The sequence below is a fragment of the Myripristis murdjan genome, chromosome 21 (genome assembly GCF_902150065.1).
Source record: "Myripristis murdjan chromosome 21, fMyrMur1.1, whole genome shotgun sequence".
Taxonomy (NCBI): domain Eukaryota; kingdom Metazoa; phylum Chordata; class Actinopteri; order Holocentriformes; family Holocentridae; genus Myripristis; species Myripristis murdjan.
Window position 1 is genome coordinate 36,493 of NC_044000.1, and position 17,895 is coordinate 54,387.

General features: G+C 40.3%; 1 protein-coding gene and 1 pseudogene across 1 annotated transcript in view; one reads left to right on the top strand and one right to left on the bottom strand.

The window, feature by feature from the left end:
- Positions 1-3,011: 3,011 nt before the first annotated feature.
- Positions 3,012-4,702, bottom strand: LOC115380153 (uncharacterized; annotated as a pseudogene).
- Positions 4,703-14,278: 9,576 nt separating this feature from the next.
- Positions 14,279-17,895, top strand: part of arhgap15 (Rho GTPase activating protein 15) — a 94,405-nt gene continuing 90,788 nt past the window's right edge. Inside the window, exons 1-2 of the mRNA XM_030081389.1 lie at positions 14,279-14,326; positions 17,553-17,730. Of these exons, the coding sequence (XP_029937249.1) occupies positions 14,313-14,326; positions 17,553-17,730 (192 nt within the window). The 5' untranslated portion in view covers positions 14,279-14,312. The remainder of the gene's footprint in view (positions 14,327-17,552; positions 17,731-17,895) is intronic.

The following is a 17,895-nucleotide window of genomic DNA, read 5'->3' on the forward strand; positions in this document are numbered from 1 at the left end:
CCTGTCAGCATAGACATCAGGTGTTATGGTATCCATCGACCTCTTACTACAAATCATGCATACACTTGTCTTAATGTTTAGATGCAAACAAGAATTATTCAGCCATTCAACAACTGGGGTCATTGCTGCCGTTAACTTTTTTGCAGCTTGCTGATTGGTTGCTGCATGAACATAAATGACCGTGTCATCCGCGTACATCTGGATGTCAGAGTCATTGTACACAGATGGAAGATCATTTATGTAGAGACTAAACAACAATGGTCCCAATATAGATCCTTGGGGGACACCAAAACTACAAATAAGCGCGGAGGATAGCTCACCGTTTGCCCTTACTCTTTGAGTTCTACCTTTGAGATAAGTTTTCATGTATCTGATAGTATTGGGGGAGAAGTCGTACTGTGAAAGGTTAGTAAGAAGGACAGCATGATCCACAGGGTCAAAGGCTTTATTTAGAATGTTGCTGCAACACTGCATGGGGTACAGACCAATTGAGCGGGTATTAAGGTGATTTAAGAGTTGTTCTGCTATATGTTTTTCTGAAATTTTGGACAAAACAGGTAGTATACTAATTGGCCTGTAATTTTCTACTTCAGAGATTTTACCTGCTTTGTATATAGGGGTTATTATAGCTTCCTTCCATGATCTAATAATGGTCGATATTGGTCCGGACAAGCATTCATTAAAAGTTTTCAAGAACACTGTGTCAAGGCTGTACACATCCTTAGTTTTGGAGTTCTTCAAGGAATTTATAATTGTTGTCACCTTTGTTTCAGTGATTTCACACAACTCAAAAACGGGTTGATTGTGATCCACTGAACACATACTCAGGTTATTGGGGAAGCTCTGTTGCAGAGTTTGCAACAGAGCTTCCCCACAAAGTAAGAATTAAAGCTTTCTGCAATTTGAGTTCTGTCTTGTGTAATATTACCTTTCACAGAAATTTCAAGACACTTTTTCCCCCCACTATGTTTCCCAGTCAGCTTATTCAAGTTTTCCCAAATCAATTTAGAATTTCCCTTTGCTTGGTCAATAATATTAACAAAAAAATTTGTCTTTGCTTTCCATATTTCTCTTGTAACCTTATTTCGTATCCCCACAAACTTCAGTCTATCAGTTGTCAGTTTTGATTTTATAGCTGCCTTAAGGGTCGCATCACGCTTCCTCATCATTTTAAGTAAATCATCTCCCATCCATGGAAGGGTGTTTTTTTTTGTCTGTGGCTGGGTATTATTTATTACAGTATTGATTACATTAAAACATCAAATTTTTTAATTTTGTCCTTTAAAAGAAAACTCTACAGGAATTTACTCAGGACATAATGAACTTACACTACTTATTAGTATTCATTACACTTTTGATAGTGGACAAAAGGGCCTGATAGTCAGAGTTCGCATCAGAATAGGACAGAATATTATTCCATTCTATCCCTTTAATTGCATTTTCAGAATTATTTTGTTCCCGCTTAGGTATTTTAAATTGACTTGGCTTTCTTGCCCCAAGACTGAAACATTTTTTGGACAGTTTCCTAACAATAAGGGTTAGATTATGGTCAGATAACCTGGTGATCAAGTTGAAAGTCTTAACAATTCTCTCTGGTTTATTAGAGAATATTAAGTCTAATAGTGTTTTAGAGGACTGGGTTATTCTTGTTGGCCTTTTAACTAACTGGGTCAGGTCAAAGGTTTCTGTAATTTGTTTAAGGGCACTTTTGTTGCGCTTGTCTTCCCAATTGCAGTTTAAGTCACACATTAATATTATCTCTTTATCAAAATCACACTCTTTTAGTAGAAGATTTAATTGGTCAAAAAAGGAAATTTTTGACGAGGGTGGTCTGTACAGGCCAAGAACAGTGAAAGACATTTGGGGAGATAGTGTAATATTCAGTCCACGGGTAGTGGGGAGTGGCAGCGGCTAGCGCAGTGTGAAAGACAGAGCCCATAGTCTCAATATGGTATGAGAAATTACTGCCCTGAGTTTCGTGTATATCGGACTAACGATTCCCGAGATATAAATAAATAAGCATAACAGCGCCCCCGAGAAGCCGATTTGCTCCACATTTTGCATATACAGTGTCAGTCTAATTGTTGCAGACATACAAGGCACTTCCTATTTTGTACATGTCAGACAGGAAATTTAAAACTTTGGCATTTTTAGTTGTATCAAAATTCTTTTGATAACTTTTTGCTTTGAGGGTCCGTAGATTCTGTGTGCGAAGTTTCGTGCTGATCAGACTTATGACCTAGGAGGAGTTCAAAAAGTTGGGTCACGCAAATTTTGCAATTTTGCTAAATAAAATTATAGGCGGAAATGGGCTTGGCCTGTATCATAATATTTGTCGCAACCCACAGAACGTGTGGACATAAGGCATTTGAATGTGCAGGTAAATGAGGAGGGCATGCAACCGAGGCAGAGTCTCTCTGTTAAATCACAAGTCTGTATCACAAGCCTGTCAATCACTGGTAGTCACCACCCACAAATTATAAAGGTCCTCCCCTCAGGTCACCAACCCCTTTTCCCTCCACACCAGTGAGACAAAGGAGAACCCATGTGAGTTGTTTACGGACTTTTTCCCTTTTTCTGTTTATTTATTTGATGTATCATGGATTGAAGAGTAACATTGTTTTCTTGTTTAGTATGAAGTATGAATACCTGAGTTAACTCTGTTGGAAGAATAATATTCCAGTTGTGGATGCATTAATGATGTAAGTCAAATACTAATTTATTTTTCTTTATTATCTGTTTGATATTCAGAATTGTAACATTTGTTTTTCTTTCTTTTGAATTCCTGTATAGAAAAAATCATCCACTATATTTGAGTGAAATAAACCACTGAAACGGCATCAAGGATCCTGTGTTTAAATGTGCACACCACATATGATGTTCAGTGAACCACCACCACCAGCAACTGTGTAGCTTTTTCACTCTCTATTACCCAACCAGACTCTGTTAGCAAAAACAGTAATTTTACCTTGCAGGACATGGGAGTTGCTGTTTACAGCTGCCTCTATCTATTAGGAAATGCTGCACCTTGCTGGACGCTGGTGTTTGGCCTGCTGGATTCCTGTGCAGATGGCATCAGCTTCTTCCTTCAAGACCTGGTTGTGGCGCCATGTGTATCTCCCCTCTCCCATGGCTCTAGGTCAGCAGCTTAATATGTGCTCCAGGGAACCTCTTGCCTGACACAGTGGGCATGCTGGGGTTTCTGCCAGCCCCCAGCTGTGCAGGTTTAATGGGCTTGGCAGGACATCATACACAGACTGGATCAGAAATCGGAGTCTTGCTGGTTCCCACCTCCAGATTTCTGTCCAGGTGATCTTCCGTGCTGATGCCTGACCCCAGTTCGTCCAGGCTCCTTGCTGACACATGGCCACTGTCCTGCTGTGACACTTCTCCTCCACCTCTGCCCGGATCTCTCCCTGGATCAGCTGCCTCCTCTCTTTCCCCCAAGCTTTGTCAAAGCATGGACTTGTGTGAGTCCCCAGCCCAGCTTGTCCGACCGCCAAAGAGCCCACCAAGACCTTGTGCCCCAGCCTGGCTTCTGCTCGCTCAACTGTTTCTTGAGCCCGCCACTTCCACCCAGTCTTCACAGCAATGCCTGCAGAGGAAACCCTGGTGTCCGCTGAGTCTCTGTAGAGTAGCACCTCCCTGGCTCTGGTGACTTTAAACTCCTCTGTTAGGCTGGTGAAGGGAAGGTGGAGCTTGTTGGTATGCCCGTAAAGGGCAATGCTGCTGAGGCTCCTCAGCAGGCTGAGCCACCTCCGAAGGAACTGGCTGATGCTTCTATCGAAGCCTTCTACAGTGGATGTTGAGACTTCATAGATCAGCAGTGGCCAGAGAAGTCTAGGCAGGATCCCATGTTGGTATATCCATGCCTTAAACTTTCCCGGCAGAGCTGACTTATCCACTGCTCCGAGCCAGATTTTCAGTTCCCTCTGAGTGGACTGTACTGCCACTGTGTCTCAGTGTCCTATCAAAGACTTTGCCCAGACTTTTCACTGGCTCCTCGGCCACTGATGGGATTGAGGTTCCATCCACTTGAAAGCCATATTTGACCTCCACCTTCCCCTTCCACAGGACGAGGGATCTGGATTTGGCCGGCTTGAAGGACATTCTTGCCCACATGAAGAGCTTCTCCAAACCACGGAGGAGCCAGCGGCATCCTGCCACTGATGTCGATGTGACAGTTAAATCATCCATAAACGCCTGGATTGAGGGTTGGATCTTGAAAAAGATCTTTCCTTCCACACTAAGCAGAGAGATGGTACAGAACTGTGTGATGTCTTTTGCATTCTCCTCCTTCGGAATCCAAACACCACTGGCACCACTGCTTGGCTACCTTCCCCCTCCGCCATACCACCCTGATGAGTCTCCAGAGCCTCTGCAGGAGCCTCAGGCACCATTTGTACACTTTGTATGGCACTCCACTTGGCCCTGGAGCAGCACTGTCTCGTGCCGCTCTGACTACTTCCCTGACCTCTGCCAGGGTGGGCTCAGTGATGTTGAATTGGGTGGAGGGTTCTGGTGGTGGAATAAGCTCTCTGCAGGGGGGCAAATGCTGCTGCTTCAGGAACCTCAGCTCTTTCCTGAGCTGGGTGATCTTAATTTGGCGCCTGTTCGATCTGACGGCTGTGGTGGCTCTTGTGCTGGCTTTCGGCTGTATACCAAATCTCTCTGCACCAATGCTGATGATCTGTGTACACATCAGCTGAAGTCGCTGGTCTGCTCCCCCTTCGATGATGCTTCAAGAGCTGAATCAACATCCTCATCAAACTGCCTCCACGCTGAACTCTTGCGTGCAGCAGGCCATAAGACCCAGCAATGTTCTGATGGAATGCTAGGTGCAGCAGGCGGGGCTTGGGGGCTCTGGACACTGTGGGATGCCTCCGGGTCCTGCTTCTCCGTCCCACCAGAGACAGTGCTGGGCACTGGCTCTGTGCGTTGCTTGACTTGCCTGCTCCCAGTACAACCCATCTTGGTCTGGTGGATCCTCAGACCTCTCAGGTTCTTACAGATCTTGCCACACCAACAGGTTGCACTCGTAGTTGATAATCCATTGCTCATGGTCTTGCCCAGAAAATCAGTCCGTGAGCAACGGATTATTGTGCAGTAATGACCTGCTCATTGTACATTATCCTGTTTATTAAATGGTTACTTGTAGGGATGCAACGGTACAGTGTGCCCACGGTTCGGTTCGTATCACGATTCATGGCTGTCAGAACTATGACTACAAGGATAGAACCCAACTGCACGACTCAAACAAGAGTTCAACTAAACAGTCTTTTAATAATAAAGTAACAACTTAAATATCAATACAAAGTGACAACAGAAATATACTATGACAAAAGTATCAACGGAAAATCTCTCTTAACGAGGAATAACAAACAAAGGCAAGACAAAGTATCAAAAAGAACATGAAAGCAAAACTATGGCAAACAAAGTAGCAAAGGAAATACAAAACCTGACTTGACGAAACTTGACTTGACTAGGCGTGACAAAGTAGGACAAACAAGACGAAGCAGGACCAAACAAGACGAAGCAGGACGAACTCGCACAGGACAAAGGGAAACACAGACTATATATACACACACAAGGTAATGGGGAACAGGTGGAAACAATCAAGGCGTGGCAGACAATCAGACTAGAGGGAAACACACAAGGGGAAGGGCAAGTGACCTGACACAAGAGGAGAATGGGATATCAAAATAAAACAGGAAGTCACGAGACAAGACACAAGAACAAAACCTAACAAAACAAAAGATAATTCCTAAGACATGAAACAAAACCCAACAAAACATAATAATTTCAAGGACATGACAATGGCCCACGGTGACGGTTCAGTTTCGATATTTAAATATATCATTTTTGCTCTAACATGCAGTAGGTTATTTGCCCTTTCAATTTCAAATAAACTACTACTCACACAGTATTAAATGTAAAAAAAGGCACAGATGAAGTCAAATCTCAACATTTATTATACCAAAGGAACACTTATTCTTGCCCTGTGTCAAAAACAGGCAATATTAAATATAGTAAAGTGCAGTATAAAGTAATGTGACTTATTGTCAGCCACACTTGAAGAGAATACTTAACTGTTATAAATGCACCATCAAAGAATAGAATAAACAACAAAATGTATAATAAATCACAAAATGTATCACAAAGCGTGGACAACTGTCCAACTTGCCATCTGTCAATAATTGGCGAGGTAGTATAGTAATGTGCAGTATCAAATAGATAATTGAACACTTTAGCTTACTTTGATAAACAATCTTAAACATGAACATGGTAAAGTGCACCATCCAGGGTAGTTTGGTAACATTGTTGTGACTCACACACTTCAGGGGAGTGCCTGTACTGACCTCTATTGTAAATAGGTAGTATAAAATGTAAACATAAACATTAAAAGCAGCATCCAACATATTAGAACAATTAGCCTTATTGTAACCTACAGTCTTATGGGAAATGCAAGCCCTCTGTTACAAATAGATAGCATAAAATGTAAACTTGCCAAAAGTGCAATTAGTGCCCCATAATAGAGCTATTCTTTTACTTTGAGGTTCTTCTGTAAAAAGACAAGCATGTCCACATTCTCTGGGGCAAGACGAGAGCGACTTGCACTCACAATATCACCTGCAGTGGAGAAAACTCTCTCACTTGCAACAGAGGTTCCAGGGACACAGAGATACTTTTGTGCATGCTTTGAGACATGGGGGAATTTGAACTGATTTATTTTCCACCACTGAAAAGGATCACCATCTACATGAAGGCAATCAGCTGCTTTGTAGAAGGAAACCTCTTCCTCAATAGTTTTGGTAGGTGGTTTGGACTGCTGCTCCTCTGTTGCTCTGAAAAGATCCCCAAGTAACTCTGACATGGCAGTCTTCTTTTGAGGAGGGGATACTGCTGGTGATGGTTGTTCTGCCTCTGTGGATAATCCTGCTGGCATTGCTTCAAACTGCAAGAACATATTAGAAATAAATAATAATTATAACAATAATTAATTAATGCACATGATGAGAAAAAATGACAATCAATTACAAATTATTGAATTGAATTGAATTGAAACCTTTATTTATTCTCGGAAGACAGTTGAGGTTTCCCTCTTTTACAATGCCGCCGAGATACACTTTAAAATACATCAACAACAAATAGGATATACCTCATACATTATAATGACAAGAAATACACATAATAAACAGAAGAAAGGGAAAAACACATAATACACGTTAATACATAAAGTTATAAAACTGGCTTATGTAAAATTAGAAATGCGCCTGGACTTCAATTAAAACAGTTACAATTAGAAACACAGTGGCTAGTGATAATAGAGTTAAATTCTGCATAAGTGGGTAGACTTTCCAGTTTTAAAAAGCTTTGGAGAACATTCCAGGATTTTGGCCCATCATAAGAAAAGGCAGTCTTCCCCAGTTCTGAGCTAGCCCGGGGGACTCTTAAAAACATTAAATCATTGGAGCGGGTCAGGTGAGGCCCTGTTTTCCATTCCAATAAGGATGTAATATAGAGAGGTTGCTTACCAATTAAGGCTTTAAAAATAAACTGAAACCAATGTTTGTCGCGCCTTTCGTTAAGCGACGGCCAACCGACTGCATCATAAAGAATACAATGGTGAGTATCATATTTTGCACCAGTAATGAATCTAAGAGCAGAGTGGTACACTGCATTTAAAGGCTTAAGGGTGGAAGGAGAAGCACCTCTGTAGACCACATCTCCATAATCTAAAACGGACAGAAAGACTGCCTCCACCACCCTCTTTCTGCTAATCATTGGAAAGCTGGTTTTGTTCCTATATAAGAACCCAAGTTTTTGCCTCAGTTTACTCACTAGATTCTCTATATGAAATTTAAAAGTGAATTTATCATCGAGCCGGATCCCGAGATATTTGTATGCTGTAACTCTTTCAATGCTGATTCCAGTTTTAGTTGTTAAACAAAGGTTATTATGGGCTATATCTCTGGCCCGAGAGAACAACATGAATTTTGTTTTGTTAGCGTTTAATACCAGTTTATGATCAATAAGTGCATTCTGGAGGACGTTAAATGAAAGCTGTAGGTTCTCAACAGCGAGCTGTGGGGAATCTGCAATGCAGTAGATAACAGTATCATCTGCATAGAGATGAGCTTGACAATCACGCAAAGATAGAACAATGTCATTAATAAAAATTGTAAATAAAATAGGGCCCAAGATAGATCCCTGTGGGACACCTTTAGTTAGAGGTAGTAACTCTGAGCGAGCTCTCCCAACTTTCACACACTGCTGTCTCCCTGACAAGTAGCTCACAAACCATCTGCATGCATTTCCTTCCAGACCAATACTGTGTAATCTGTGCAATAGTAGGGAGTGGTCAACTGTATCAAATGCTTTGGAAAGATCAACAAAGAGAGCAGCACAGTGTTTTTTTCTATCCAAGGCAGATATGATGTTATTTACAACTAGAGTGGTGGCTGTGATTGTACTATGCTTTGCTCTAAAACCTGATTGAAATGGGCTCAGTATAGAATATTCTGCTAGAAATGCTTTGAGCTGATGATTTACCAGTGTCTCCATAATTTTTGCTAGGCAGGATAGCTTGGAGATAGGGCGATAGTTATTAATGTCACTTTTGTCCCCCCCTTTGAATAGAGGAGAGATATGGGCCGTTTTCCAGATGCTAGGGACTATGCCTGTTGACCTGGAGAGATTAAGTATATAAGTTAACGGTTCTGTTATTAGTGGTGCTGCTAATTTAATAAATAATGGGTCCAAGTTATCCTCTCCAGTTGATTTCCTGGTATCAATGGATTGTAACAATTCATAAACAGCGTCACAGGAAAAAGGCTTAAAGGAAAACACAGGGAGGTGCCCTCTACAATGTGCAACAAAGGAGGGTCTGTTTTTAACAATATCATCACCATCATCATCAGCACCAGCGTCGGCACCGTCATCATAACCATCATCATCACCATCATCATCGTCATCACCATCACCATCACCATCATCATCATCATCATCATCATCATCACCATTACGGGCCTCATCACTAAACAAGTGACCGGCTTGGGCAAAGTGATTATTAAAGGCCAAACAGATCTCAGATTGTTCTGTTATCTGGCAACCGTTTAATCTGACCATTGTAGGCAGAGAGTTAATGCTCTTGGTTTTATCAGATTTCACTGCCCTCCAGAATTTTGAAGGATCTGAATACGAGCTTGTGACCAATTCCAAGTAGTAATTTATTTTGCTATTCCTGACAGCTGATGTGCACTTGTTTCTGATTTGTCTAAATGCCAACCAGTCGGATGGATCACGAGAGTCTCTGGCAAGAGCCCAGGCTCTGTTTCTATCTCTGAATAGAGATGACAATTCAGGTGTAAACCATGGGTTTTGCCTATCCTTCACTCTGAATTTTTTAAAGGGGGCGTGTTTATCAACAATTGAGAGAAACGAATTTCTGAAGAAATCCAGCGCCAGATCTACATCATGTATTTCAGAAGTATAGTAAATATCACTGTTGAGCAAGTCAAGCAGGAAGGCTTCATCATTAAAGTTCTTTAGATTTCTTTTGATAACTATGCGGGATTTAGTTTTCTTTATTCTGCTATCCCTTATACAAGCTATTGGACAGTGATCACTAATGCCTAGATCGAATACACCACTAGCAGTAATTTTGTCTTTTCTGTTAGAGGAAATTAGGTCAATCAGAGCAGACCTGGAGTTATCTTTGGGATTAGGCCGAGTAGATTCAGTAATCAGCTGGGTTAGGTTTAGATTATGTGTGACCTCTTTCAGGTAGCTAGAACTGTTGTTAAACCAATTGAGATTGAAGTCACCCATAATAATCACCTCAACATCAGAATACTGAGATAAAATATCTGCTAGTTTAAATTTAAATTAACATTAAAAGAAGATCAAATACCTGATGTTCATGCTCCACAATTTCTTTTATGAGGTCCTTGTAGACTTGGTCACAGGCAGCTTCATCAAGAAAAGGTAATGACTTGAACCTGGGGTCGAGGACTGTAGCTCTGTGCAGGTAGTCTAGAAGATCTGGGTCTGTATATCTTTTCTCCAAGTCCTTTATGATAGTTAGCTTGGCTTCCCTGATAGTTGGACTGTCATGTGCATGTGGTGTCATGGATTTTAGAGTCATTGTCTTCAGAGGGAGAATCATGGATGAAGTGGGAGTTGATTCACTGCTCATCAGTGTAGTCATTTTTTTCAGTGGGTTAAGCAACTGGATGAGGTCTTCTGCCAGCTTCAGCTCACTGTCAGTGAGCATGGCTATGTCCTCTTTGCCTGTCTTTTTCACAGCTTTGTCTACCATGGCAGAGAATATGGCTGGTTGCTGCTCCACATAACGTTCAAGCATGTCATGTGCTGTGTTCCACCGAGTTCCAACATCATGGATCAGTTTGTGCTCTGGTATGTTAAGCATGTGTTGTTTGTTGGTCAGAACTTGAGCAGCAGTGGTGCTTTTGTGGAAAAATGCTACTATTCTTCTGACCTTCCCCAGGAGACGTGACACTGCATTGAGAGCCACAGCCTTCTTGGCTGCTAGGTTCAGGGTGTGTGCAAAACACCCAATGTGTGGCCCAAAGACATCTGTGTCACGGATGGCATTCACAATGTTAGGAGCGTTATCTGTGGTAACTGGAATAGTGATATGCTCTCTCTCCAGCTTCCATTCTGTGACAGCTTGCATCAGTTCTTGTGCCAGGTGCGCACTGGTGTGGCTCTCATAAACGGGACGAGTCTGTAGCACGTAGCCTTTCAGCTCCCAATCTGATAGGAAGTGTACAGTCACTGTAAGGTAGCATGTTGTCGCCCTGGATGTCCAACTATCAGTAGAAAGAGCAAGGAAGGGGGCCTGTGTCAACTCGATTTCAGCTTCACTCCTACACACATTGTAAAGTTCAGGAATGACTTTGCTGCTGAAATGCGTGCGGGAGGGGATACCATAACGAGGTTCGAGTACCTTTAGCATGTAGCAGAATCCTCTGTCTGACACCACCAAGTAGGGCTGCATGTCTTTCGCTATGAATACGCCTATTGCTTTTGTTATTGCCTTGTGTTTTTCCGAATTGTTAGAAAATTGTTGTTGGAAGGTTGCAGCAATGGATGGTTGTGTTTTCGCTGACAAACCAGCTCTCCGTGTTGCTCCACTTAGGGTTACAGCCGGGTGATGGCGACGCATGTGGGCCGACATGTTTGATGTGTTACCTGTCGCGTAGGCAATAGTTGCAAAGCAATGCTTGCACACCGTGCTTTGCTTGCTGACAGTCTTTTTTCCTTGCTCGTCATACTTGACGCTGAAGCCAAAATGTTGCCACACAGCGGATTTAAACGATGGAGGTGCCTCTTCAAATTTATTTTTATCCGTCTCGCGTTCACTCGCCATTATCATGCAACTGAGAAAGTTGTTTGTAGTTTCCCCTCACTTCTCCAGCGTCTGCATTCAGAGCGCTGATTGGCTCCTGGGAACCTCAGGGAAATTCTGATTGGTTCTTGCATGGTTGTGGAGAGACGCTGAGCAGAACACATCCCCCGGGTCCTAAGCAGCCCCGTGTATCACCCAATACACATAATGCGTGCTCAATAACTACATATTAAACATTAAAGTTTAATGTCGCGCGTACTGAAATGCCGCGGTTCACCTGGGTGTACCGAACCGAACAGGACGTACCGAACGGTTGGGTAAAATACCGAGAACCGTTGCATCCCTAGTTACTTGCCAACAAAAAAACAATAATTTCGCACAAAATGTTAATAGTCTGTTATATATAGCAATGGTCGGACACACAGAAGTAATAGACCTTAGAATGCTGTAATTGATCAATCAGAATTGAGTAACAAAGCTATTCAATTTTTTATATTCTTGTGAAACTTAAGTGTTTATAGTGTTAGTTTGGATTCACAGAAGTCACACAGTACCACAAACAAACAATTCAGTAGACAAGCAACTCTTGTGTGTTGTTCAAGGTAAAATACCAAAGAAGATTGGTGGCTTTAAAAATCAAAATATCCCTACACTTAAATTGACTAAGTTTTTCTTACGTGGCTATGTGTTTTGCTGCTGACCCTGTCCGCACCTGTGCAATTTTTATTACTGACCTCACACTGGCACTCCCAGCTTCAGTTATTATTACTTAGTGTTGTGATGTAATATTGGCGCATTTAAGGCTGTCCACCATCCACTGTAAGTAATATGCTGACCATCTTTAAGCACCTCATGTAACCCCACTTCAAAAAAATCCAAACTATCCCTTTAATCTTGATTTGTGTCTCAAACTGTGCTGCGTTGGGTCAATGTCAGGAATTAGGCCTGGACAGTCAGGTGTGGGAACCCTGATGACAGTGTCTGTATTCGAAAAAAACCCTTTGAGCATAGTTTTAAACAATTGAAAGAACAAGGTATCATTCCACTTGCCACATAAGTTTCAGTTTCAGTTTATTTATTTACAAATCATTTGAGATACAAATACCATTTAAAATCAGTATTTAAGTTTTGTAAAATGGGACTCCCCAGAAGCTATCTGTAGCTTATAAACAGGGGCCCAAAACATAAAAAAGACAAAGAATAACCATACATTACATAACAAAACAATTCCTTATATAACCTACTCTAAGCACTAAGATCCCCTCGGATTCCCTAGATACAGTGCATGTTATATATGAGAAATACATACATACATTAATACATTCAAGTGAGCAGTACATAATTTAGATCCTCAGCAGTTTTTTTTAACAGTTCCGTTATAAATGTAATTAGACATAATTAGATAGCAGCTTTTGTTTTAACCTCTTTTTAAATATAGACAGAGATGCAGACTCTTTTATAGTGCTGTCAATCTCATTCCAAATTTTTGGACCTTTACAGGTTATACTGAAACTTGTACATTTCAGTTTCCTTTTCTTTCCCTTTAAAAATTGTTTTCTCCTTGTGTTATGTTCGTGAGTGGGAAAATAAATTGGAATGAGTTGACAGAGTCTGTCATTGAGTCTAAATATTACATTATACATTACACAGGCATTATGGAAAATGTTACTCTCAGTGAGCTTCAGAAGCTTATAACTATGAAAAAGAGGATCAGTGGGAGCATTAAATTTGCTCCATGATATAACTCGTATTACTTTCTTTTGTAGGATCAGTAATTTCTCAACATAACTTGGATATGTATTACACCATAAAAAATTACAATAATTTAAATGAGGCACAAATAGAGACCGGTACAAGGTTAGGAGAGCTTCGAGAGGAAGGAAATGTCTCAGCTTAGAAAACAAGCCAACATATATAGATAATTTCTTGGTCAGAACATCAATATGTTTCTTGTAGCCACTAGCACATGATTGCTAAATAGTTGTGGAGTTCAAACGCTGTCAAAATTTACACCAGGAAACTAGGGCTGCATGATATGATAAAACAGATGATATGACAGATATTGCAACTGATTGTAGAAATTATCATTTTTGCAACACAATTGTCATTTTCACTTTAATGTTACTGAAGGTTATTTAATGAGAAATGTCAGTATTTTGCTCTCATCATTTATTAAGTACTCTGATGACTCAACTGTATCATGTGACCCCAGCTTTCCTAAACATCTTAGAAATATTCAGTCACTTACCACTTTTAAAAAGAAAAAGAAAACAATTTTGTTCCCATTGCTTAACTAGATTTTTACATTGTGCGCTTATAACAACAGCTTTATTTATTGTATCCCTGTATTACTGCATTGCTGTCTTATTCCTATGTTCTATTTTGTGTTGTATGTTATGGTTTTGTTGTATTTTATTACTTCTTTTATTTTGAAACACTTTATGCTGCATTCATTAGTATGTAATGTGTTACAGAAATAAATTGAATTCATTCGAATTATATACACCTTCACTGTACATAATCTGTTGTTGAATTTTAGACAGTTCTTGTGGTGAGTTGTTTTGGCACACATTAATAAATACAATTCATGAAAATGAGGAGGAAAGCCACAGCAGCTTTCTTGTAAACCAAGCCTCTGAATAATATGGATTTTGATGTGAGGTGAATATGCAGTAATGTAGAGCATCTCATGCAAATAAAAACTCTTGCACAAAGTGTTAACTCTTAAGAATGATGTTAATACATATTTTTCAGTTAGAGAATTTCTGAGTATGTGTCATGGTTCAGGAAATGGGGAGGCTGCAGCATGAAACAGGCACTTAACTCATAGATGTGCTGTGAGACATGGTGGTTTCAATATGCCACGTGATGAAACACACTTCCTCTAAATGAAGGGCCTACACTCTTAGTCTACTTTTGCAGTTTTACTAACAGAGGAATGGCGGAGACAAGGTAATTTAAATGATCAGTCATGGGAGTTCATCTTACATTTTCTGTATATTTTTGTAATACTGGAGACTGGATTATGTTGGTGAATGTCTTGCATGTTCTTTTGGATCATGAATGAGTCAAAGATTTTTGTGATTTGTATGCTGTGTAGACCCTCACTTGTTGATATATGATGGATGGAATACACAGTAGTTAGCTTTATTATTTACATATATGGGGAAGATCATTGATTAGTTTGCACATGGACATTGCAAAGCTAAAAAAAAAAAAATTTACAAGGTGTTCACATTTGTCTTATGTTTTTGGACAGAAGGATTTCATGACTTTTGTGTTTGCTAACTGAATTACTATTAAAGGGTGATGAAGCTTTTCTTGACCCAACATTCAACATCCAAGTTTCAGATTCAGGATTGTATAAAATTAAATGTATGCTTTTGCAGCTCAGCAAACACAGTGCATCTTGGTTATATTTTAAAGCAAATTAGGGGGGTGCTTAAGAAGACTTCATGCATGACTTCAGTTAGAGCTTCCGTTGTTCGGACAACTTTCAGACAGCTTCTATTTGTTTCCTGTTATTGAAGTTTCCAAAACTTTTTGTTTTGTGGATAGCAGTTGCTGGACACTGTCATCAGTCGTTACGATGGCAGAAACCCACAATGCAGAAAGAAAATTTATGCACTGTAGCAAGTTCTCAGACTTAGCTGTTGGCTGTCAAAATAAGACAGATGCTATAGTTTGATACAGATATTCTTGACGTTGTTTACAGGATATGTTCAAATTAGTATAAGTTATTCACTAGTAGTGCTTCTAAGAATAAGAGAGCTGGCATCATCTATTTTTATTTTTATTTTTTTACTTTATCTGTGAAGACAAATGTAGAATACTGTTCACACTATAAATTTCATGGTGTAGTGGTCCACACAATGCATAATACTTCTGCTTATCCTAATGTCCTTGCTTTAATGTACTTCAGAAATCAGGATTAGCCCCATCAGCCCTGCCTGTTGGATTGTGTCTGTGTGTGCGGTTGTGTGCACCTTCCTCTGGTGTTATGAGTAGACCACAGATTCTATGTAAAACCTCTTTCTGCACTCACTGCAGAAAGAGATATGTCACAACCATTGTGAAGCAATCAGAATACCAAACAGGAACCCAAATACAGCTTAACTGAAAAGTAAACATTCCATACAGTTTTGTATATTCTTGTTTGACTTAATGCTTGTGAGGAGTTCTAAATTCCATTAATAGAATTTGTTATTTATTGTTATTTACAAGGATACAAGGAAGTTTATTTGTCATTATACAACGGGTTGAATAATGAAATTAAAGTGTGGTTCCCTCTTGATTGATTAATTGATTGTATAGAAAATAAAATTATTAAACATGGAGGAGTGCAGATGGTGCATTTAGTAGTCTCACAGCCTGAGGGAAGAAGCTGCTCTGTAGTCTGGTTGTACGGCAGCGAATACTTCTGTATCTTTTGCCTGATGGCAGCAGGGTGAACAGGCTGTGGCTGGGGTGGGTGTTGTCTTTTAGGATCCTTTTGGCTCTGCGCAGGCACCTCACCTCCCCGATATCACTGATGCTTGGTAGATGGGTGCCAATGATGTTTTGGGCAGTTTTAATCACTCGTTGCAGAGTCTTCCTGTCCTGGGCCATGCACATCCCATGCCAGTTTGTGATGTTTCCAGTCAGGATGCTTTCAATCGCTCCTTTGTAGAAGCTGACAAGAACTTGGCGTGGGAATTTTGCTTTCTTAAGTTTCCTTAAGAAATACAGCAGTTTCTGGGCTTTTTTAACCAGGGCAGAGATATGTGAAGTCCATGTTAGGTTCTCTGTTATGTTGATTCCCAGGAACTTAAAACTGCTCACTTGCTCCACCTCAGCTCCATTGATGTAGACAGGGTTGTGTGTCTTTGCCTCTTTTTTTCGAAAATCAACTATCAGCTCTTTGGTTTTTCTGACGTTGAGCAGGTTGTTGTCTGTGCACCATTTTGCAAGATGGTTGATTTCCTCCCGATATGAGAACTCATCATTGTTGGAAATCCGGCCGATGATGGTGGTGTCATCTGCGAACTTCACAATAGAGTTCTCTCCATGTCGGGGGTTGCAGTCGTGGGTGTACAGCGTGAACAGGAGGGGGCTGAGCACACAGCCCTGGGGCGCTCCGGTGTTGAGCACTAGAGTGGAGGAGGAGAGACTGCCAATCCGAACTGACTGGGGTCTGTTTGTGAGGAAGTCCAGTATCCAGTTGCAGAGAGTGGTACTGATGCCCAGAGTGTTCAGTTTTCCAATCAGCTTCATGGGGGAGATTGTGTTGAAAATGTATACCATATTAAGGGCCACTAAATAAAACCGCATTACAAAATAACAGCAATTTGATAAGATTTTTTTCCAGGTAAACCCATACGAGAAGACTTGTAAGATTTATGATATTTTGATATATTATAGTTTATAATATAGTTAGAATGGATGCTAACAGTGGAATTTTTGACCCAAACAATAATTTTACACTCTCCTCAAGTGAGTTCTATAACACTGAAACTATTCCTTATTTTGATCGAGGCCTGCACAGACCTCATAATGACTTCTGGTATTCTTAAGACACCACTGTGCAATCATTGTTTTATGAGCTAAGGACACAACACCTTTGTTGAGTCAAATGTCAAAACTCATGGAGTTGCATATAATGGTACAATATGTGATTGAAGGAATACAATGACATTTTAAGTTTTATTGTTGTCTGGTATTTTTGTTATTCACCAGGTCATAGTATAAAGAAAAGATTCCTTAGTGGTACTTTGTTATGAATCAAATGGGTAGTTCCAACAGCAACCTTGACAGCTTGTTGTTTAACAGTACCGGATGCAATGAAGATTGTTAACAATGTTAACAAACCTTTCACTGATGTTTGTAAATATCAGTAACTTGATCAGCTTACAAAGTATATTTTAACATCAGCAAACATTTTTGTACATCTGTTTAAACATAATCGATAAAAAAAAAACAAAAACAGTAATAATAATATTATTGCTATTTCCTGCATTATCTTTTTATTTGGTCCACTGTATTTCCTCACAAGGATTAAAGTTTTGTCTATCTACCAACCTATCCATCCAGTTATTTTCAGTGTAACTGTAGGACAAAATAAACAACATGGTGACAGATGCTTGACAGAAATTACAAAAAGTTTGTAACCTTTCAAATTTGCTGTTTTGTGTGCCCACAGAATCCCCAATTTACAGATTGCTGAGAAGCAGCAACCACTGCTGATTCTCCCTCATGAGTTCACTGCAGCATCACAGGGTGCTGTGCAGATGCGCATTAAGAGCTCACAGAGCCCTGGGGAACGCCTGAGCCAGTCCAAGTCCATGGTGCTGCAGGATTTTGACCTCCCCCAAAAACCTGTGAGTATACGATGACCACTATCCTGCATAACTGACTCATACTGTGCTCAAATGTCCTCTTAGGTACTCTCATCAGTGTTCCTGTGGTCAGTAAACAATGTAGGGCATTTAAGGTCTGCAATGAAGTTGACAGTGATGAAGTAATATTTTAAAAGAAATCTATAT